This window comes from Pseudophryne corroboree, chromosome 2 (genome assembly GCF_028390025.1).
Source record: "Pseudophryne corroboree isolate aPseCor3 chromosome 2, aPseCor3.hap2, whole genome shotgun sequence".
In the NCBI taxonomy this organism is placed as follows: Eukaryota; Metazoa; Chordata; class Amphibia; order Anura; family Myobatrachidae; genus Pseudophryne; species Pseudophryne corroboree.
The window spans coordinates 1,041,941,249-1,041,964,644 of record NC_086445.1 but is presented as its reverse complement, the minus strand read 5'-3'; the positions used below and the strand labels follow the sequence as shown (position 1 = coordinate 1,041,964,644).

Here is a 23,396-nt window from a genome sequence, read left to right as displayed (position 1 = left end):
GCAACACTCAAATATAACCACCTGGGCCGTTGTGTGGCTGCTGGCAGCGGTGGTGCAGGGGTGCGTAGGTTGGGGAAAGACAGCCCAGCAGGGACTCAGGATTATACAGGTGCACGGCCCCACTGATGAGAACTTGTGGCTGCAGTATGGCCAGTGGTGGCCTGTAAGGACATTTGTCAGGCTGAGTGATCACAGCAGCAGGGACTCTGGACTATACAGGTGCACGGCCCCACTGATGAGAACTTGTGGCTGTGGTATGGCCAGTGGTGGCCTGTAAGGACATTTGTCAGGCTGAGTGATCACAGCAGCAGGGACTCTGGACCATACAGGTGCACGGCCCCACTGATGAGAACTTGTGGCTGCAGTATGGCCAGTGGTGGCCTGTAAGGACATTTGTCAGGCTGAGTGATCACAGCAGCAGGGACTCTGGACTATACAGGTGCACGGCCCCACTGATGAGAACTTGTGGCTGTGGTATGGCCAGTGGTGGCCTGTAAGGACATTTGTCAGGCTGAGTGATCACAGCAGCAGGGACTCAGGATTATACAGGTGCACGGCCCCACTGATGAGAACTTGTGGCTGCAGTATGGCCAGTGGTGGTCTGTAAGGACATTTGTCAGGCTGAGTGATCACAGCAGCAGGGACAATGAGGGTCAGAGGGGAGATTTTACTGCTGGATATACGGAAGCTCAAGGGACTGAATGACAGGGCCGAACATTAGGCAGCTGCAGAGGGGCGACCGCCAATAGAGGCTCCTGCGTCCAACCTCTGAACCAGGCCCTACTGTCTGATTGTAGGGGCCGGGGTTATTGCATTACATTTATACATTTCCAGCTTTGGGGGGGGGGGGGGGGGGGAAGAACCGGATGTTGGAGGACACTGAGCTGGTGGCCGGCCGCAGTTTATAGGGAGGTCAGTGGATTGTATAGCCACTGACTGGTATAGGGCAGATGCGTATGTGAAAGCCTCAGATACATGCGTGTTCCAGGTGGCACGGAGAGGAGGCAGCCGCAGGTCAGGATCCTCCTCAGCTGCTCCCTGCCGCACACAAAAGTTGATTGTACCATGGCTAGAAGCTGGCAGCGTCGGACTGAGGCATGAAGGGACCGCCAGGGAATGCAGTGGTAGGGGCCCAAGTGTAAGGGGTGTGGCCACCTGGGGACTTAGCCAAACATGTAAGGAACAGGAACCTTTGTATAAAAGAGGTGTGTCAGGACCACCCAATTTGATTGGCAGGAGAGATAGTTTCCATAGAAACCAGCCAAGCACCCATGCTCACCCATGATCCTGCTCCACCAAGTTATTGATACCCAGAAGAGGTGGTGTAGGCCTCTGGCATTGGTCACCACCGGGGCCTCTGGGCCAGTCCAACCATGGAAGCTGGAGAGCTAGTGAACAGCTGCGATCGCTTGTGCAGGGGAGCTATGCAAAAAATGTTGTGCAGTTTAGGAGTAGGTCCTGACTTACTCACCCACTGCGATCACTTCAGCCTGTCTGGTCCCGGAATTGACGTCAGACATCCACCCTCCAAACACATGGACACGCCTGCGTTCAGATCAACACTCCCCGAAAACAAGCAGTTGACACCCGAACCCGCCTCCTGCCTGTCAATCTTCTCCACAGCTTTCGTCGCAGGACTCGTTGCTGCCTGGCGACGGCAATAATGCGCATGCGCATTGCGGCTGCAGTGAATGCGCAGTTCCGACCCGATCGCACACCTGCGGAAAAATGCAGCGTGCAATCGGGTCGGAATTACGCCTTTATCATTTGTGCGATGTGCTGGTCATAGACGTATCAAAACTTGGAGAGAGATAAATTACCAGCCAATCAGGTTCTATCTGCCATGTCACAGGCTGGGTTTGAAAAATTACAGGTAGGAGCTGATTGGCTGATACTTTATCTCTCTCCAAGGTTTGCTACATCTCCCCTAGTGTCCTCTCCTGCCTTCCAGAATGAAATGGTCGGTAATATAATAGACACTATGGGGCTAATTCAGGTTGGATCGCAAATCGCGATCCACCCAGAATTTTTGCGATCGCCCGGCGGGTGACCCACAGTAATTACTGTCAATCAGGCAGAGGCGTTCGTGTGGTGGCAATGCTCCATTTCCAAGATGGAGTGTTGCGGGGGCGGCGGCAGGGTAACAGGGGCGTGGTGTGAATGGGGGTCATATCGGCAGCGTTATCGGGGCGGCTGCGTGTTGTAACACGCAGCAGCTTTGAATCGTAAAAATGGCGCCGGACCTCCTGTCGCAGCCAGGCTGCGCTGGCAGGAGGCTTCTATAATTTCTGCGATCACTCAGAAATTGCGATTGCGCAGCAATTGCAGCATGATTGCAGTGAGTGGGCGGCGCCCAGCAGACAAGGGAAAGGATTGCAAATTCTGCTAAAAAGCTGAATCTGTAATCCTTACTGAATGGGGGTAATTCAGACCTGATCGCAGCAGCAAATTTGTTAGCAGTTGGGCAAAATCATGGAGGTCATTCCGAGTTGTTCGCTCGCAAGGCGATTTTAGCAGTATTGCACACGCTAAGCCGCCGCCTACTGGGAGTGAATCTTAGCATCTTAAAATTGCGAACGACGTATTCGCAATTTTGCGATTACAAACTTCTTAGCAGTTTCTGAGTAGCTTCAGACTTACTCGGCATCTGCGATCAGTTCAGTGCTTGTCGTTCCTGGTTTGACGTCACAAACACACCCAGCGTTCGCCCAGACACTCCCCCGTTTCTCCAGCCACTCCTGCGTTTTTTCCGGAAACGGTAGCGTTTTTTCCCACACGCCCATAAAACGACCTGTTTCCGCCCAGAAACACCCATTTCCTGTCAATCACATTACGATCGCCTGAACGAAGAAAAAGCCGTGAGTAAAAATCCTAACTTCATAGCAAATTTACTTGGCGCAGTCGCAGTGCGAACATTGCGCATGCGCACTAAGCGGAAAAACGCTGCGATGCGATGAAATTTACCGAGCGAACAACTCGGAATGAGGGCCCATGTGCACTGCAGGTGGGGCAGATGTAACATGTGCAGAGAGAGTTAGATTTGGGTGGGTTATTTTGTTTCTGTGCAGGGTAAATACTGGCTGCTTTATTTCTACACTGCAATTTAGATTTCAGTTTGAACTCACCACACCCAAATCTAACTCTCTCTGCACATGTTACATCTGCCCCACCTGCAGTGCACATGGTTTTGTCCAACTGCTAACAAATTTGCTGCTGCGATCATCTCTAAATTACCCCCTAGGTCCTATATTCTACACAATTTAAAACACTTTTAATTTCATTTCTTGAGCACGAGAGAAACTCCTGAAAGTGTCACCTTAACCAACAACACCGGTTCCTGTACAATACAGTGGGGGTCATTCCGAGTTGTTCGCTCGCAAGCTGTTTTTAGCATCTTTACACACGCTAAGCCGCCGCCTACTGGGAGTGAATCTTAGCATCTTAAAATTGCGAACGAAAGATTCTCAAAATTGCGATTACACACCTCTTAGCAGTTTCTGAGTAGCTTCAACCTTACTCGGCATCTGCGATCAGTTCAGTGCTTGTCGTTCCTGGGTTGACGTCATAAACACACCCAGCGTTCGCCCAGACACTCCTCCGTTTCTCCAGCCACTCCCGCGTTTTTCCCAGAAACGGTAGCGTTTTTCCGCACACACCCATAAAACGGCCAGTTTCCGCCCAGTAACACCCACTTCCTGTCAATCACACTACGATCACCAGAACGAAGAAAAAGCCATGAGTAAAATTCCTAACTGCATAGCAAATTTACTTGGCGCAGTCGCACTGCGGACATTGCGCATGCGCACTAAGCGGAATATCGCTGCGATGCGAAAAAAATTACAGAGCGAACAACTAGGAATGACCTCCATAATGCGATCTATCTATCCCAGCTACCGATCATCTAAGGCTGAACGCTGGATCCTGCAGGGGGATCACTGTAAAAGTGGCGCTGGATCCTGCAGGGGAATCACTGTAAAAGTGGCGTCGGATCCTGCTGTAAAAGTGGTGCCGGATCCTGCAGGGAGATCACTGTAAAAGTGGCGCCAGATCCTGCAGGGAGATCACTGTAAAAGTGGCACCGGATCCTGCAGGGAGATCACTGTAAAAGTGGCGCCGTATCCTGCAGGGAGATCACTGTAAAAATGGCGCCGTATCCTGCAGGGGGATCACTGTAAAAGTGGCGCCGGATCCTGCAGGGGGATCACTGTAAAAGTGGCGCCGGATCCTGCAGGGGGATCACTGTAAAAGTGACGCCGGATCCTGCAGGGGGATCACTGTAAAAGTGACGCCGGATCCTGCAGGGGGATCACTGTAAAAGTGACGCCGGATCCTGCAGGGGGATCACTGTAAAAGTGGCGCCGGATCCTGCAGGGGGATCACTGTAAAAGTGGCGCCGGATCCTGCAGGGGGATCACTGTAAAAGTGGCGCCGGATCCTGCAGGGGGATCACTGTAAAAGTGGCGCCGGATCCTGCAGGGGGATCACTGTAAAAGTGGCGCCGGATCCTGCAGGGGGATCACTGTAAAAGTGGCGCCGGATCCTGCAGGGGGATCACTGTAAAAGTGACGCCGGATCCTGCAGGGGGATCACTGTAAAAGTGACGCCGGATCCTGCAGGGGGATCACTGTAAAAGTGATGCCGGATCTTGCAGGGGGATCACTGTAACAGTGGTGCTGGATCCTGCAGGGGGATCACTGTAAAAGTGACGCCGGATCCTGCAGGGGGATCACTGTAAAAGTGACGCCGGATCCTGCAGGGGGATCACTGTAAAAGTGACGCCGGATCTTGCAGGGGGATCACTGTAAAAGTGGCGCCGGATCCTGCAGGGGGATCACTGTAAAAGTGGCGCCGGATCCTGCAGGGGGATCACTGTAAAAGTGACGCCGGATCCTGCAGGGGGATCACTGTAAAAGTGACGCCGGATCCTGCAGGGGGATCACTGTAAAAGTGACGCCGGATCTTGCAGGGGGATCACTGTAACAGTGGTGCTGGATCCTGCAGGGGGATCACTGTAAAAGTGACGCCGGATCCTGCAGGGGGATCACTGTAAAAGTGACGCCGGATCCTGCAGGGGGATCACTGTAAAAGTGACGCCGGATCTTGCAGGGGGATCACTGTAAAAGTGGTGCTGGATCCTGCAGTGGGATCACTGTAAAAGTGACGCCGGATCCTGCAGGGGGATCACTGTAAAAGTGACGCCGGATCCTGCAGGGGGATCACTGTAAAAGTGACGCCGGATCTTGCAGGGGGATCACTGTAAAAGTGGTGCTGGATCCTGCAGTGGGATCACTGTAAAAGTGACGCCGGATCCTGCAGGGGGATCACTGTAAAAGTGACGCCGGATCCTGCAGGGGGATCACTGTAAAAGTGACGCCGGATCTTGCAGGGGGATCACTGTAAAAGTGGTGCTGGATCCTGCAGTGGGATCACTGTAAAAGTGACGCCGGATCCTGCAGGGGGATCACTGTAAAAGTGACGCCGGATCCTGCAGTGGGATCACTGTAAAAGTGACGCCGGATCCTGCAGGGGGATCACTGTAAAAGTGACGCCGGATCTTGCAGGGGGATCACTGTAAAAGTGGTGCTGGATCCTGCAGGGGGATCACTGTAACAGTGCGCCCCCCCCCCCCTTCCCCCAACCAAATCGTATCTCTAATCTCAGGCTGATAAATTCCTGACACCATTTAAATATATACATTGATGTTTTATATAATACACTTGTCACTTGTGGTGTACATTTAGTGACCTCATACCTATGAGAAGGTGGGACAGTGACAGTGTACACACATTTCTTATACATTTTTATTTATTATAAGGAAACAGTGAATGGTTTAGAAGCGAATAGCGTTATCACGCGTTGCTGCCGCAATTCCTGATAGGCCGATAGCTACTTCCAGCAGATGAAATAATGACGGGCGACGATAAAACTGAACCACATTGTGAAATAAGTTATGGGAATCCCCGAATTGCGGGTAACAGGAGATTTGCTTTTATCTTTCACATTTATTTTTAATTATTTGAACATAAATGACCTTATATCTGTATCTGTTATTACAGAAGCAACACGTGAAATCATACACCATCAATCCAGTGATCTACAGAAAATATTTAGCCTCATGCGCCTTTATATCAGGCTGGTGCCTCCGGACTGAACCTGGAATGAGTACGACCCTTGATCTCCACATGGTGTGACACTACGCCCCCTGGAGAGAATGTAGTGTAGAAATATTCACCGATGGTCCAGCAGACGCCGCAACCTCTAAATGTGCTCAGTCGTTTACACCGTGAGGCATGAGATTTCCTTCACGCGCAAGGTAACATTTGCACTACAGCTACATTCTACACATTGGGGGTGGGTGAAACGCGTAGTGTCCTCGGTATCTGGATGTAGACTATTTCTCAGATTCCGGCTTGATACGAGCTTTCTTCTCCAGGTTCATGTTGGCCAAGGTCTGGTTCTGCTTTGCCGCCTGTGAGAGGAGAACACAACGTAAAACAAGACGCCGTTCAATATGCAGAATAAAATTCTCTGTAGTACGTCTGGGGAAAATGCAAAAAAAATAAATTATATATATATATATATATATATATATATTATAATATAATATAATATAATATATTTCTCCTTCATCCACTAGGGGCCACTGGAGTGCAGTTACAATGGGGATATTAGGGAGCTGGCACTTTAAATTTATAACCATGTGACTAGCTCCTCCCCTACTACTGTATGTCCCCCCTCCAAGCCAGTCTTAGTCTTATTTTAGTGCCTAAGGGAGCTGGTCACTCTTGGGACTTCTGAAGATTTTTTATTTCTTTTTATTATTTTTGATTTTTCTTTCTTACACTCACAGACTGGCAGCTCTGCCACTGCCAGTCTGCACCGCGGGAGCTGCCGGCGGGGTCCCATCGCAGCTGCGTACAGCTCGGGATGGGCCCTGGCTGAAGGAGACACTGAGCTCCCCGAAGCTGGCCGGACACCGCTGCGTGCGGCGCGTGTTGGGGCCGCACCGTCAGCAGAAGACTCCGTCAGCGGTATCAGTGGCCGGACACCGCTGCGTGCGGCGCGTGTCGGGGCCGCTCCGTCTGGACAGCGGTGAGTACAATCTCTCCTCCTCCACACTGATGTATGATTTTACATTGCCTTTCAGTGTGCCCGCTGTTTGGTTACTCATTTACTTGTGAAGTGTGCTCTGAGTAATAGCATCATGTGGTGGTTGGAGCTTCAGACGCTCACCCAGAGAGACCAGGGTTTACATCCCGGCTCCCCTCTAATAAAACCCCCAGTCATAGCCTGTCTGGAATGTATCAGGGTTAAACAGAGGCGCACTTGCTAGTTTGAAATCGGCGCCATTGTTGGGGGGGCGGAGCTTCAGCCCACTCTGTACAGCGGGCTCAGCGCTCCCCGGCCGCGGCATACATTGCCGGTGGGGGATACAGGGCGCTCCCCGCTTCCTTTACACTGAAGCGGGTTAGTTTAAATTTGGTGCTGAAACGGGGAGGGGGGCGGAGCCAACTCCCGCTCTGTATAGCCGCTGCAAGCTCCTTTCCCTCTGCCTGGCTGTACGGTGCAGGATTTTTAAAAGTTTGAGGAGGGGGAGGAGCTTAACCCCGCTTTACTCAGCGGGCTCCCCGGCGGCGGCTCGCAGCGCTCTCATTGTTGCTATGCCACAAATACTCTGTCTCAGTGGGATTTTTGCTTTCTGTGCATTGAGATGCTGAAATATTTGTTATGTCTCTTCTAGTATAGCCCAGAGGTATCTCACTCTGGCGGCCATTTCCTCCCTGCAGGGGAGACCTCTGCCCGCCATTTCATACAGTCTATAGATCAGGGAGCCTGCTCTATAACAGGAGCTGTGGCTCAGCTCATTAATGTTAAGATCTAGTTTGCATAGACAGGGCTATTAGCATAGCATATTAAGCAGGGGAACCCAGGTTCAGATCTCACCCTGGAATATGTATTTATCTACCCTATTAGGTTATATATATATATATATATATATATATATATATATATATATATATATATATATATATATATATACACATACATACATATACATACACACACACACACACACACACACACACACACACACACACACACACGAAATACCATATATAGTGGATAGAACAAAACACTTCCGCACTGTTTTATAATAACAGAACACAGACCTGGGTTCACATTTCCACATAGCTCCACCTTGCCACATAACATTTTCCCCCGGCTTTTCTCGCAGGCTGGACGCCATTTTGGGAAACCAGCGGATCCTCTGAGAAACATGTGTTGCACCCGTTCCTCCTAATTTAGCGGTACACTACATACAGGGCGGGTGTTACCTTCCCTTTATTATTCATTGGTTTCACTTGGTAATAATGCTATTTGTTATTTGGGGGACTGAGTGTGACATCAGACAAATAGCCTCGGTGGCTCAGTACGCTAGTAGCGGGGACATCGGGGGGGGGGGGGGAACCTTAAGGGGAGCTCTCATAGCCTAGTGGCTAAGACTCTTGTCCCGCAGCGCTACCTGTTCCAGTCTCTGCTGCTCCAGAATGTGTATTTGAAACGTGTCTGTCACTGCACGTTATAGTGCAGACGTTACATAGGGCTACACTTCTTTAACCCACCTTTTCATTTGTATCACCTGGGACAGTCAGAGAAATCCCTGTTAGGTGGGGATTGTGTGGTGGAGCCATCTGCTTAGCCCTCCACGCAGCTGCAGGACGCTCCTGTCTGCACAGCTCAGCTTATGCAGGTAATGTCACTGTTACCCAGAGACCTTCAGTGGCAAACGCAGGATTTTCATGGGGGGGGGGGGTTTCCGTACGTGTGCGCTCGTAATTGAGTAGCCAGCACACTGCACTAGGTAGGTGTGTGTGTGTGTGTGTATGTGTGTGTATATATATATATATATATATATATATATACACACATACACACACACAGAACATCTGTACATAGACATACACACACATACTGTACACAGCATACACGTGTACACACAGTTTACATGCACACATCATTATATATATATATATATATATACATACATACATACATACATACATACACACACACACACACACACACACACACACCACACACAGTATACATGCAAACATACATACATAGTATACATGCACACACCCACCCACACACCCAGTTAACATGCATACAGCATATATACATACACACAGCATACATAGTTACACACACTATACATGCACACAGCATACTGTACATACACACACAGTACACATGCATACAGCATATACACATGCACACACAACAAACATACATAGTTACACACACACACTATACATGTACTTAGCATACATACATTAATACACACACACTATACATTTACATAGCAATACACACACCCATTAACATTAAACAGAACCCCCTCCTCACCTTATACTACTCTCAAACTACAGAGGGAGCCGAAGAGCAGACACTGCCTCACGTATCTTTGTCTCATGGCCCCTTGAACTGCCTGAGAGGAGCTGCGCGCTTCCGCTGCAGCTCCCCCTACAGGCAGCCACCAGCGGCAGCAGCCAGGTTCTCACTGTCACTCGGAGAGTGTAAGGAGAAGGGAGCTGCTGCATAAGCTTCTCCTCATTTAAAAAAAAAAAAAAAAAAAATTGGACGGCAGCGCGATGGATCGGAGGCCAGGGGGGGTTTCTAGGTACTCGGAAACCCCCCCTGCGTGCGCGTATGACCTTGTACGTCATTTCTCCTCTCCAGGTTTCTAAACGGAGCTTGCTAACCTCCATGTTACACAACTCTGCGGATGAGAGGCCTCTCTTGGGGCGAGAGATGTCCAGGATACTGATGATGTCTGGTTTCGGTGGAGTCTGAACCAGTATCTCAGGATATCGAGGCGCATTGTACAGCAGTTCATCCGGTACTGCAGGTAAATGAGTCGGACACTTCACGTACCTCTGAGTTCGACGCCAATGAAGAAATGACAACGACTTGTCCAGTTTCAGATGAGCTGGACATGCTCCGGTAGGCGGCCTGGAGACACCCGAATGCACAATTTCAGGTATCAAACAATGTTTGTTTTCCTATCCTTTCCCCGCAGACAGCAGGAAACTATATCAGACCTCTCCAAGGGTATACCCCTCGATGTATCGCCGGTTCAAGAAGCTGCCGTTTCCTGGGACAACCTTGCTGAGGGAGCTTTCTGAGAGAAATATGCGGCAGCAGGGGTTCTACCTTGTCCAGAGCAGGTAGGTTGTGGAACAATTGTCCTCTAGGTTACCGGATGATTTGCATCAGGATCAACTGATTCTTTGGAACAGATCAGAGTCACGATTCTGCTTTATATTGTTTTGAGGTCTCCAAGGACGTCTGTATACTCGGAGCCTGCATTTCCGCTTGGGCTGTCTTAACCCGACGACCTTTGGGGCTGCGACAGTGACAGGCGGATATGGAATTCTAATGGGCAGCAGGTTCACGGGAAGGAACTTCCTGCCTGATTTTCTCAGACCATTGGGGGTAAGTCCACTTTTCTTTCCCCTACTGCTGCCCCAGCTCCAAGACGGACCTTTACCGGTCTTTCCTTTAGATCTTTCCGTGCCCTTTCCAGGTTTCGAGTCCATGACAGGGGCGGTATCTCCGTCACCAAGGGATCTCAAGGTTAAAGGCTGAAGCAGAGGTTCAGCATCCTCGGACCAGTCTGATTGTAGGTCCTCCAACACACCCACCGCAGGTCAGACCTTCCTACCACCTGGGAGGTCCCAGGGTGGGCGCATGTCTGTGGTCTTTCTGGGAGACCTGGGTATGCTTGGGCGGTTACAGACTCGATTTTGGAGTCCAACCGTCTCAGGGGTCCCTCACCATGGGTCGGCCGGTTTACGATGACAAGAGTCATACTGCAGGCGGCGCTTCAGATGCTTCTAACCGCAAGGGTGCTGATCCCTGTTTTCACACATCATTTGAATCGGGGCATTTCTCAGGCCTTTGTTTTCTTTTCCCGTGCCGAAGCCAGATGGCTCGGCCAGGCTTATTCTGGCCTTAGTATCCTTTCAGTCTGTGATTGCTAGTTTGAAGAAAAAAGGGGTTTTTACGCATCGTTTGTCTTCAGGGATGCCTGTTTACTGATTTCCTTTGGGTTTCCTCATCGGACTTTTCTCCGATTCGTAGTACAGGATACTCATTTCCACTGTCAGTCCTTTCCATTCGGTCTCTCTTCCGCTCCCACCGTGTTCAGGAAGATCACAGGATGGCTCTTTTTCAAAGGCAGGGAGTGAGGTTTGTTCCCTAACTGGACAATCTACTACTGGAGACCCACTCTGCAGATTAGGTTGCTTCTGAATATCCGGAGGATCCAGGATCTTCTGATTCGACACGGGTCCCATTTATGCTCCTTGTAGACGGTTCTCAACTCGGTCCGTCAGAGGATTTTTCCTTCCTCGGGACCAGTTCCTCTCTCTCTTCAGTCAAGTTGCGGCGCTGAGAGAGGTCGCCTACATTCTCCTCTGAGCAGAGGACAACAATCTTCATTCCAGGTCAAGCTGCCAGGTTAGGCAGCCGGGTGAGTGGACATTCCCCGGAGTTTTGTCAGCTGGTCCGCTGTTGGCAGAGATTTCGGATCGACCTCATGGCGTTCCGACTGACTCTTCTACCCTTTACTACTCTCGGACGTGTACTCTGGCGGCAGTAGCTGAGGATGCCCTCACGGCTCCTTGGAGTTTCTGGTTAGTCTATCTTTCCTCCTTTTCTATTTCTACCTCACTTTCTGCAACACATAAGGGGAGAATGCGCGCTAGTCCTCCCGGTGACTCCAGTTTGGCCGTGTATGTCTTGAAGATCCACCCTGCACCTGTTGTCAGTACAGGAGCCATGGCTCCTACCTCTTCGGGACTGTCTACTTCAACACGGTCCTTTTCTTTGTTCAGTCTTACACTGGTTTCGTTTACCGGCGTGGCTGTTCACGAGACCTCAGAAGGAAGGAGTTCCCTAGTTCGGTTATACCCACTGGGCCCCGATTTCGGAAGTCGGTTACCTCTTCTAGCTTTTGTCACTTTTAGAAACTTTATGTGGCCTGGTGTGGATGACGAGGGTTTTTCCCTTCGGTTTTTTCATTTAGCCGCCTTTGGTTTCTCCGGGTGGTTTGCTCGGCTGCGCTTCGACTAGGTTGACCTGAATTTCAGGTCTCTGCTCTTTCGGTTTTCTTCTAAAGGAAATTAGCCTGGCTGCTGGAAGTTCGGGCTCTCTTTCAGGGAGTACTCTATTGGCAACCCCCCTTTCGAATAGGGTTACGGCTGAGCTTCATACTCAGCTGTCATTTCTTCCAGGGGTGATGTCCGCTTTTCATATAAGTCTGACACTTGTGTTTTCGACCCTCTTTGAATGTTGACAGGGCACGCCGACTCTCTCTTCAGAGGTCTTCGGCTATTCGACAGATTGTTTTCTCCGTTGTTCTGTACGATGCTCCCGTCCTAAATGGCCGGGGTCCCAGCATAAGTTGGGCCGTTGGATACATCTGACCATCAGACAGTCTTATTAGGCGGTTGCTCGAGAGCCTGCGTTTTCCATTTTGGCGCACTCCACGCACTCTGGGGAACCATTGAGGTGGCCGCCCACGGGGTTGCCGTGAATGCTTTATGTTGCGATGCCGCTTAGTCGGGACCTCATACGTTTATCACGTTTTACGGATTTGACATTTTTGCGGCCTCTGTGTCACAGTTTGGCCGAGCGGTTTTACAGGACTCTCCGCGCTCTCCCTCCCGTCTTGGGAGCTCTGGGACGTCCCCATTGTATCTGCACTCCAGTGGCCTCTAGTGGATGAAGGAGAAATCAGGATTTTGGTACTTACCGATAAATCCCATTCTCCGATTCCACAGGGGCCACTGGACGCCCACCCAGCGCTGTTTCCTCCTTGTACACTTATTGGGTTGCAGGTCACTGTGTGACTGCGCGTTTTGTTCCTATTACCCTATCACTATGTTTCCAGGTTTCCTTGGTATTATCTTGTTTTAGTTGGCTTAGCGAACCTCCTCTACTTTGACGTTGTTCTTTTCCAGCTCTCCTCGGGCACAGTTTTCGCTAGACTGGCTTGGAGGGGGGACATAGTAGGGGAGGAGCTAGTCACATGGTTATAAATTTAAAGTGCCAGCTCCCAGTTACTGCCTACTATATCCCATTGTATCTGCACTCCAGTGGCCCCTGTGGAATCAGAGAAAGGGATTTATCGGTAAGTACCAAAATCCTGATATCTCTATCTATATCGATGTTTCACTGCATGCGCCAATCAGAGGAAATATACTGAGGGCCTGTTGCTGTATCTTTATCTAAGCACTTTCCTGGTGTACATCCAAGTTTGCAAGGACTGAGTGCGTTGCACGATCAGACGCACTATGGAAACACGCGCCCGCTGCACAGATTATCTGTCTGAATTGGACTCCTATGTGTCCACGCCACTCCCAGAATATGCGCAGTTCCACTCACCTGTTACCTCCCAGTCACCGCCCAGGAACGCCCCACATGTTTCCACTACACTTCTGCTACAGTGCATCTATATCTGTGCATACAAAACTGGAACGCACGCGAAGATGAAAAACCGCTCCACTGCGTCTGATTTAGAATCGGGCCCTAACAGTGCCAGGCGGGCCCGATTCCAATACCTATATTCACGCCATGGTCCGTGTTTTTTCAGCTGCGCATGTGTTTAAGTAGCTAAAAAGTCGCACAGGATGCACAGCAGGAAAGGACTTGTACCCGTATTAGCAGTCACTCGCAGGTGGTTGTGTAGTGGGACAGAGCACTGAGGGGGTAGGTAGCATGGCACTGATGGTAAGGCAGCAGGACAGGGCCCTGAGTGGGTAGGCAGAAGGGCAGGGCACTGAGGGGTTAGGTAGCAGGGTTGGGCACTGAGGGGTTAGGTAGCATGGCACTGATGGTAAGGCAGCAGGACAGGGCACTGAGTGGGTAGGCAGAAGGGCAGGACACTGAGGGGTTAGGTAGCATGGCACTGATGGTAAGGCAGCAGGACAGGGCACTGAGTGGGTAGGCAGAAGGGCAGGGCACTGAGGGGTTAGGTAGCATGGCACTGATGGTAAGGCAGCAGGACAGGGCACTGAGCGGGTAGGCAGAAGGGCAGGGCACTGAGTGGGTAGGCAGAAGGGCAGGGCACTGAGGGGTTAGGTAGCATGGCACTGATGGTAAGGCAGCAGGACAGGGCACTGAGTGGGTAGGCAGAAGGGCAGGGCACTGAGGGGTTAGGTAGCATGGCACTGATGGTAAGGCAGCAGGACAGGGCACTGAGCGGGTAGGCAGAAGGGCAGGGCACTGAGTGGGTAGGCAGAAGGGCAGGGCACTGAGGGGTTAGGTAGCATGGCACTGATGGTAAGGCAGCAGGACAGGGCACTGAGTGGGTAGGCAGAAGGGCAGGGCACTGAGGGGTTAGGTAGCATGGCACTGATGGTAAGGCAGCAGGACAGGGCACTGAGTGGGTAGGCAGAAGGGCAGGGCACTGAGGGGTTAGGTAGCATGGCACTGAGCGGGTAGGCAGAAGGGCAGGGCACTGAGTGGGTAAGCAGAAGGGCAGGGCACTGAGGGGTCAGGCAGAAGGGCAGGGCACTGAGGGGTTAGGTAGCATGGCACTGAGCGGGTAGGCAGAAGGGCAGGGCACTGAGTGGGTAAGCAGAAGGGCAGGGCACTGAGGGGTCAGGCAGAAGGGCAGCTGCCTCCGGGAAGAAGGGAGCCCCAGGTCCCTCACAAGTTATGAGGGAGATTACCAAAATGAGGCAGCAGCTCATATTAGCGTGGTGGAGGGCGGGAGCTCAAGGCACCTTAGTGACACCAACGTTCATCAGGAACGCTAGAAGGAGACCACCAGACAGCAGGAACGCCTGGTGTTGGAGAATCAGAAGGAGACCACCAGAATGTGGGACCGCCTGGTGTGAGAGCGGAGGAAGGAAGGAACAGCCCATCTGAAAGACCACCAGACCGCGGGAAGGAGATTGATCGGCAATGTTTATGGAACAGAAAAGTGATGACACATATAACAATGCCTGGCAATAAATTAAGACTTCAAATGCGGTTTCCGGTGTTTTTTCTGTAACTGCAAAAAAAAGTATAAACCGTTCAGGTAAATAAAGGGAATAAGAATAAAAATTAAAGAAAATGAATGGTAGTAATACCAAAATAATAATTATTATTATTACAATTTATTCATAGGGCGCCACAAGTGTTTGGCAGCACCGTACATACAGCACACATTAGAACAATACAGGGCCCTTATCTCAGTACACAATACAGCTGAGGCGTCAGGAAGCGCAGGAGTAATCAGCGTACTACTGGGGTCGGGCAGCCGCTGGAAGAGATAGACAGTAACGAGCAGGAGGAGAGGCAGGATTAGACAGTCACTGAGTAGGAGAGAGCTGTAATTGAGGTGCAACTGAAGAGAGCTATGAGAACAGGAGGGAGGAGGGCCCTGCTCTAAGGAGCTTACAATCTAGGGGGAATGGGAGCCAGTGCAGGTATTGGCGGAGGGCAGTGGCAGATGTGGGGCAGCGGGAGAGGAAGATAAGCCTAGCTGCGGAGTTGAGGACAGATCAGAGTGGAGCGAGATGGGACAGTGGGAGGTCGGTGAGGAGAACGTTGCAGTAGTCGAGTCGTGAGATGACCAGTGAGTGGATGATAAGTTTAGTCACACCCTGGGAGAGGAATGGCCCGATGCGAGCGATGCTGCATAGCTGGAATCGACAGGATTGAGCCAGAGATTGGATGTGGGGGGGTGAAGAAGAGGGAGGAGTCAGGAGTGACGGCCAGGCAGCATTGGGGAATGGGGAAGATGATAGTGTTGTCAATAATGATAGAAATATTGGGGGGGGGGGGGGGGGGGGGAGAGACTCTGGATGGGGGAAATATGATGAGTTCGGTTTTGTTGAGCTTCAGGGTGCACTCAGACATCCAGGAGGAGATGGCGGAGAGGCAGCAGGATACCTGAGAGAGAACAGAGGGAGAGAGGTCAGGAGAGGAGAGGTATAGTAGCGTATCATCCGCATAGAGGTGGTATTAGAGGCTGAAGGAGGTTATTAGCGCACCCAGGGAAGAGGTGTACAGGGTAGAAGAGAAGGGGGCCAAGGACAGAACCCTGGGGGACACCAAAGGGGAGGGAAGAAGGGGCTGAGGTGAAGCCAGAGGAAGACACCAGGCAAGGACAGTGCTAGAGAGGCCAACTGACTGGAGGGTGCGGAGTAGGAGAGGATGATCCACAGTGTCGAAGGCCGCAGAGAGATCCAGGAGGATGAGCAGAGAGAAGAGACCCTTGGATTTGGCCAAAAGCAGGTCACTGGTGACTTTCACCAGGGCAGTCTCAGTGGAGTGGAGTGGGCGAAGGCCAGATTGAAGAGGATCAAGGATGGCGTTTGTCAGAGAGGTAGCTGGAGAGCCGCTCAAGTAGTTTGGAGGCATATGGGAGAAGAGAGATGGGGCGGTAGCTAGCGGGTGAGTAAGGGTCAAGGTTGGGTTTGTTGAGAATAGGTGAGACCAGAGCATGTTTGAATGGTGAGGGAAAGATGCCGGTAGAGAGTGATAGGTTGATGAGGTGAGCAAGGTGGAAGTAGGCAGTGGGGGAGGCGGGAGGGGAGGGGGTCTAGGGGGCAGGCAGAGGAAAGGATGAGGGAGTCGACTTCTTTGTCTGTTGTTGGGAGAAAGGAGCATAAGGTGGGATGGTAGGAAGGAGAGGGTGGTGGGGGAGGGTGGCTGCCAGGGGGAGACGGGAGGAGATTTTGTGTCGGATTGCCTCAATTTTTGAAAAGAAGAAGGAGGCAGTGGCATGGCAGTGAGGGAGGGTGGGGGAAGAGAAGAGGAGGGGGGGGGACGCGAAGGAGAGTGTTGAAAGTATCAAAGACTTGGCAGGCCTTGGAGGACTGAGAAGAGATGAGTGATTGGAAACGGGAGTGCTTGGCAAGGGAGACTGCAGAGCTATTGGTGGAGAAAACAAACTTGAAATTAAGGAAGTCCGCCAGAGAGCGAGCTTTCCTCCAGAGGCGCGCGGCCGTGCGTGAGCATTTTTGCAGGAATCCGGTCAGTTTGGAGTGACAGGGTTGGAGTTTAGAACGGCGGAGGGGAACAGAGGAGACGGGAGCAACAAAATAGAGGTGAGCGTGGAGTTATAGAAGGAGGACGTCTGGTTGGGGCAGGCCATGGAGAGGAAAAAACACTGCCCCACAGTCCCCGCATCCCACCAGCACAGTAACTCCAAAATCACAGCGGCAGTGCCGGCCTGAGGTGCACCCTGAACAGTCGTCCCCCTGGCATCCTGAGGTAGCTCCAGGCAGCACAGGACAGCCGCCGGTTCCCCACTTCTGGGGTAAGGTAACTACGGTACAGGACTGATCAGGTAATCATGTACAAGCATCATTATCCCCATCTGTCATGTTCTCAGAGCTAACGCCTGGTCATTCAGAGTTACTTTATCTCCCATTATATTCTTTTATGTATCATCCTATCAACGGGCCACTAAATCCCCACAATGAATAAAGAGAAAATAGTCCCTAAAATGCTAAGTGGATCACCTTGCTTCTCCCATCCCGAGGTGACTAACCCTGTGCCCCGGGGGCAGGTTACAAGGCTGGGACCCGTACTATATAACATCTCACCAGGGTGCAGGGTGTCTGGATCTCCTCACAAGAGCCTGCCTGTGAGCACACACTGACAGGGATTTCCTGATAAGCAGGAATGCGGTGCTGAGGTGAGGACAGGAGCTGAGAGGTGCCAGATGGATAATTGCCCATCTCCTAATCAGCGTGTGGGAGGAATTAAGTCGCCCATCTGCCTATATTTAGTGCTCACAGTACAACGCACTTGTACCGCAGGACTCAGCGCATTCCGCATAACCTCTGTGTGTCAGACATATTACACCAATATCCTCCTGAAATCTTCCACGTGGCGCTCTCAGGCTTCCCATGTGCCATCATACTACAGAGCTTGTACAATAAAGGCCGATCCAGGATCTGTAACACCACACACAATGGTGGTCATTCCGAGTTGATCGCTCGCTAGCAGTTTTTAGCAGCCGTGCAAACGCTATGCCGCCTCCCACTGGGAGTGTATTTTATCTTAGCAGAAGTGCGAACGAAAGGATCGCAGAGCAGCTACAAAATATTTTTGTGCAGTTTCAGAGTAGCTCCAGACCTACTCAGCGCTTGCGATCACTTCAGACTGTTCAGTTCCTGTTTTGACGTCACGAACACGCCCTGCCACACCTGCATTTTTCCTGGCACGCCTGCGTTTTTTCAAACACTCCCTGAAAACGGTCAGTTGACACCCAGAAACGCCCTCTTCATGTCAATCACTCTGCGGCCAGCAGTGCGACTGAAAAGCTTAGCTAGACCTTGTGTGAAACTACATCGCTCATTGTAATAGTACAACGAACATGCGCATTGCGCTGCATAAGCATGCACAGAAGTGCCGGTTTTTCCCCTGATCGCAGCGCAGCAAACGAAAGCAGCTAGCAAACAACTCAGAATGACCCCCAAGGTCCCCCCTGAGGTTAGGACGCAGTGAGGATACTGGACGAGCCCTAGCTGTTATCCAGCTGCCGTCCTCTGATCTTCCATGTTGGGCTGTCTGCATTGTTCTTCAGTAGCTCACAGATGGGACCCCTGCTCCCTTATCTTACATATATTCACATGTGCCCTTATTAATGCAGGGAATGGGAGGTCTAAGCCATAACGGGGGCACCTGGCAGAATGGTGCTGGCTAGATGGACCCCTCAGTGTACTACAATTCCCGTCATCGTATGGATTCTGTAACCCCGTCATATAAAGCCCTGACAATCATTATAGGTGTGAGACCTGCACCCATAGTACAGAATGACAGCAGCTGCACTATTATACAGAGCCGTGCATTATATACAGCGGTGCAAGAGCAGGGTATTATACAGAGCCGTGCATTATATACAGCGGTGTAAGAGCAGGGTATTATACAGAGCCGTGCATTATATACAGCGGTGTAAGAGCAGGGTATTATACAGAGCCGTGCATTATATACAGCGGTGAAAGAGCAGGGTATTATACAGAGCCGTGCATTATATACAGCGGTGAAAGAGCAGGGTATTATACAGAGCCGTGCATTATATACGGCGGTGCAAGAGCAGGGTATTATACAGAGCCGTGCATTATATACGGCGGTGCAAGAGCAGGGTATTATACAGAGCCGTGCATTATATACGGCGGTGCAAGAGCAGGGTATTATACAGAGCCGTGCATTATATACGGCGGTGCAAGAGCAGGGTATTATACAGAGCCGTGCATTATATACAGCGGTGCAAGAGTAGGGTATTATACAGAGCTGTGCATTATATACAGCGGTGCAAGAGCAGGGTATTATACAGAGCTGTGCATTATATACAGCGGTGCAAGAGCAGGGTATTATACAGAGCCGTGCATTATATACGGCGGTGCAAGAACAGGGTATTATACAGAGCCGTGCATTATATACGGCGGTGCAAGAGTAGGGTATTATACAGAGCCGTGCATTATATACAGCGGTGTAAGAGCAGGGTATTATACAGAGCCGTGCATTATATACGGCGGTGCAAGAACAGGGTATTATACAGAGCCGTGCATTATATACGGCGGTGCAAGAGCAGGGTATTATACAGAGCCGTGCATTATATACGGCGGTGCAAGAGCAGGGTATTATACAGAGCCGTGCATTACATACGGCGGTGCAAGAGCAGGGTATTATACAGAGCCGTGCATTATATACAGCGGTGCAAGAGTAGGGTATTATACAGAGCCGTGCATTATATACAGCGGTGCAAGAACGGTATTATACAGAGCCGTGCATTATATACAGCGGTGCAAGAGTAGGGTATTATACAGAGCCGTGCATTATATACAGCGGTGCAAGAACAGGGTATTATACAGAGCCGTGCATTATATACAGCGGTGCAAGAGTAGGGTATTATACAGAGCCGTGCATTATATACAGCGGTGTAAGAGCAGGGTATTATACAGAGCCGTGTATTATACAGAGCTGTGCATTATACAAGTCGCAGATGCGGGCACTTGTATCAGGCTCTAAGTATCACACATAATGCCGCGGTCACATGACAGCAGCTGCTGCTGTGCGATTGGCCACTCTCCCGTGTGAGTGGATCAGATTTTTATTTCTGAAGTGTTGCACAAATCAGAGCAAACTGGTCATCCATTCACTGGTGTAACAGTCACAGACACTTATATGGTATCAGACGGGAGAGCTGCTTCCACCCTGAATGATGCAAATAGTGCCGGAATATTCTGTCACTCATGTGACCACCACGTTCTCTTCTCCCAAATATCTACTACAGTAACTGCTGAGACTGACGGCGAATGATTTCCTGCAGTCACACGGGGTCACTTCCTGGGTGCGCAGAGGAGCCAAGATCTCAGCTAGTTACACACAACGGGCCGACCTCCCCCGTCCTCTAAATCTCTGCCCAGAACTCAGGCAGCTGACTGCTACATAGGATTAGGGGGAGCAGGATCCAGACAAAGACTTATCGAGCAGACGGACAGTAATATGCACGCCCCGTTTCACTGCTGTACCCCAAACTGGTCCCAAAACTGCAAGCAATATGCAGTCTAATTCAGACCTGATCGCAGCAGCAAAATCTTTCTCTAATGGGCAAAACCATGTGCAGTACAGGTGGGGCAGATGTAACATGTGCAGAGAGAGTTAGATTTGGCTGGGTTATATTGTTTCTGTGCAGGGTAAATACTGGCTGCTTTATTTGTACACTGCAATTTAGATTTCAGGTTGAACACACCCCACCCACATCTAACTCTCTCTGCACATGTTACATCTGCCCCATCTGCGCTGCACATGGATTTGCCCATTAGAGAAAGTTTTGCTGCTGCGATCAGGTCTGAATTAGGCCCTTGGATAGAGATCTGCTTGTGATCCATCAGGGTTTAGTCAGTGACTGGGTAAGATCCAGCAATAAGCCCCCATTACACGGCTGTGGTGCCAGACACTCACCTGCTTCCCGGAGATCACCATTCCGATGCAGCCCAGGATGGTTAAAAGCATCATAAAAACCGCGAACTTGACGCGCACTTTGCTCTTCGCAGCATCCACCATATCATGGCTGGGAGAGAGAACACACAGAGAACAGTACATGTGAATGACCTCTTATGTATGTGTAACATGCGCTGGTACATATTAACCTCTTAGGGCACTGCCGCACGGGTGAATTGCTGCCAGACACACAAGGCACTCCTGCTGCGTTTCCCTGCAGGTAGCGGTCAATCATTACCAGTGTAATAGGAATTGTGCAATAACAATGCCAGCTCCGCCCAGGATAACGCACGGCCTCCGCTTAGGATAACGCACGGCCTCCGCCCAGGACAACGCACGGCCTCCGCCCAGGACAACGCACGGCCTCCGCCCAGGACAACGCACGGCCTCCGCCCAGGACAACGCACGGCCTCCGCCCAGGACAACGCACGGCCTCCGCCCAGGACAACGCACGGCCTCCGCCCAGGACAACGCACAGCCTCCGCCCAGGACAACGCACAGCCTCCGCCCAGGACAACGCACAGCCTCCGCCCAGGACAACGCACAGCCTCCGCCAACGCACAGCCTCCGCCCAGGACAACGCACAGCCTCCGCCCAGGACAACGCACAGCCTGCGCCCAGGACAACGCACAGCCTGCGCCCAGGACAACGCACAGCCTGCGCCCAGGACAACGCACAGCCTGCGCACAGGACAACGCACAGCCTGCGCACAGGACAACGCACAGCCTGCGCACAGGACAACGCACAGCCTCCGCACAGGACAACGCACAGCCTGCGCACAGGACAACGCACAGCCTCCGCACAGGACAACACACGGTAGAGGAGTTTACTCAACTAAATGAGGCAGAAAACTCCTCACAAATATTAGTTTACTTGAAGCTTCCCCTCCCACCAAAATGTCCGCTGCAACAGTGGCGAGGGTATGCTGGGAACAGTAGTTCCACAATAGCGAGAGAGACCCTGATTGCTGACTCCAGCTGTAGATCATGAGGGGCGCCCCCTGTATTACGTGCCTAATGTACAGTAAATACCTGACTACGGGGCAGATTCAGCAATCAGCGACATTCTCGTCATCACTCGTTACGCATATTAGATGGTGCCCCAGCCAATCAGCTCCTAACGGTCACGTGTTTGACTAATGACAGATAGGAGCTGCATTCGTAACGAGTGATAACAAGAATATCCCTGGCTGTTAGCGCTGCCCTGTACGGGGAATCCGGCTCCGCAATATAATACATAGCGCGGATACTCACGAGACGAATTCGGGAATATCGGACTCTCTCTTGAAGCGTCCTCCCCACAGCAACATCTTCTTCTCAAAGTCGGTGGGTTTGTGTCCAGGAATCTTGAAAGATGGACCTAGAGGAAGAGGAAGGTAGATGTGTGTCCGGGGCGGGGGGCTGAGCGGCACATTATTACTGCTAGAACGTGTCACACGCTGGAATTCCTAATATATAATCTACACATAGCCAACGGTAGGCTATTACACTGACGTATACGGCTAATGTCTTATGGTCTATGGCTGACCCATCAGAGCAGCTGCGCTCCGTGGGCCCGGCTCAGAGATAGGAGAAAACAAGGAGGTCCTGGAACAGATCATCCTGCTGCACCAGCGCGCGGGGGAAACACATTTATTATTGCTGCACGATATCCCAGGGCGCAGAACCAGGGAGATGAGGGAAACTGCGGCGGACGTACTGCACGATATCGCAGGGCGCAGAACCAGGGAGATAAGGGAAACTGCGGCGGACGTACTGCACAATATCTCAGGGCGCAGAACCAGGGAGATGAGGGTGTGTGCGGCGGACGTACTGCACAATATCCCAGGGCGCAGAACCAGGGAGATGAGGGTGTGTGCGGCGGACGTACTGCACAATATCCCAGGGCGCAGAACCAGGGAGATGAGGGAAACTGCGGCGGACGTACTGCACGATATCCCAGGGCGCAGAACCAGGGAGATGAGGGAAACTGCGGCGGACGTACTGCACGATATCCCAGGGCGCAGAACCAGGGAGATGAGGGAAACTGCGGCGGACGTACTGCACAATATCCCAGGGCGCAGAACCAGGGAGATGAGGGAAACTGCGGCGGACGTACTGCACGATATCCCAGGGCGCAGAACCAGGGAGATGAGGGAAACTGCGGTGGACGTACTGCACAATATCCCAGGGCGCAGAACCAGGGAGATGAGGGTGTGTGCGGCGGACGTACTGCACGATATCCCAGGGCGCAGAACCAGGGAGATGAGGGAAACTGCGGCGGACGTACTGCACAATATCCCAGGGCGCAGAACCAGGGAGATGAGGGTGTGTGCGGCGGACGTACTGCACGATATACCAGGGCGCAGAACCAGGGAGATGAGGGTGTGTGCGGCG

The 23,396-nt window shown here is 51.5% G+C and overlaps 1 protein-coding gene across 2 annotated transcripts in view; it reads right to left on the bottom strand.

Annotated features, from left to right (window-relative positions):
- Positions 1–5,982: 5,982 nt before the first annotated feature.
- Positions 5,983–23,396, bottom strand: part of FAM162A (family with sequence similarity 162 member A) — a 28,048-nt gene continuing 10,634 nt past the window's right edge. The window contains exons 3-5 of one of the 2 annotated variants that reach the window (XM_063956829.1): positions 22,275–22,380; positions 20,983–21,091; positions 5,983–6,469 (exon numbers count right to left, since the gene is read on the bottom strand). In XM_063956829.1, the coding sequence (XP_063812899.1) occupies positions 6,392–6,469; positions 20,983–21,091; positions 22,275–22,380 (293 nt within the window). In that variant the 3' untranslated portion in view covers positions 5,983–6,391. Of the gene's footprint in view, positions 6,470–15,157; positions 15,955–20,982; positions 21,092–22,274; positions 22,381–23,396 lie in introns of those variants that run through there. The other variant, XM_063956828.1, reaches the window with a different exon arrangement.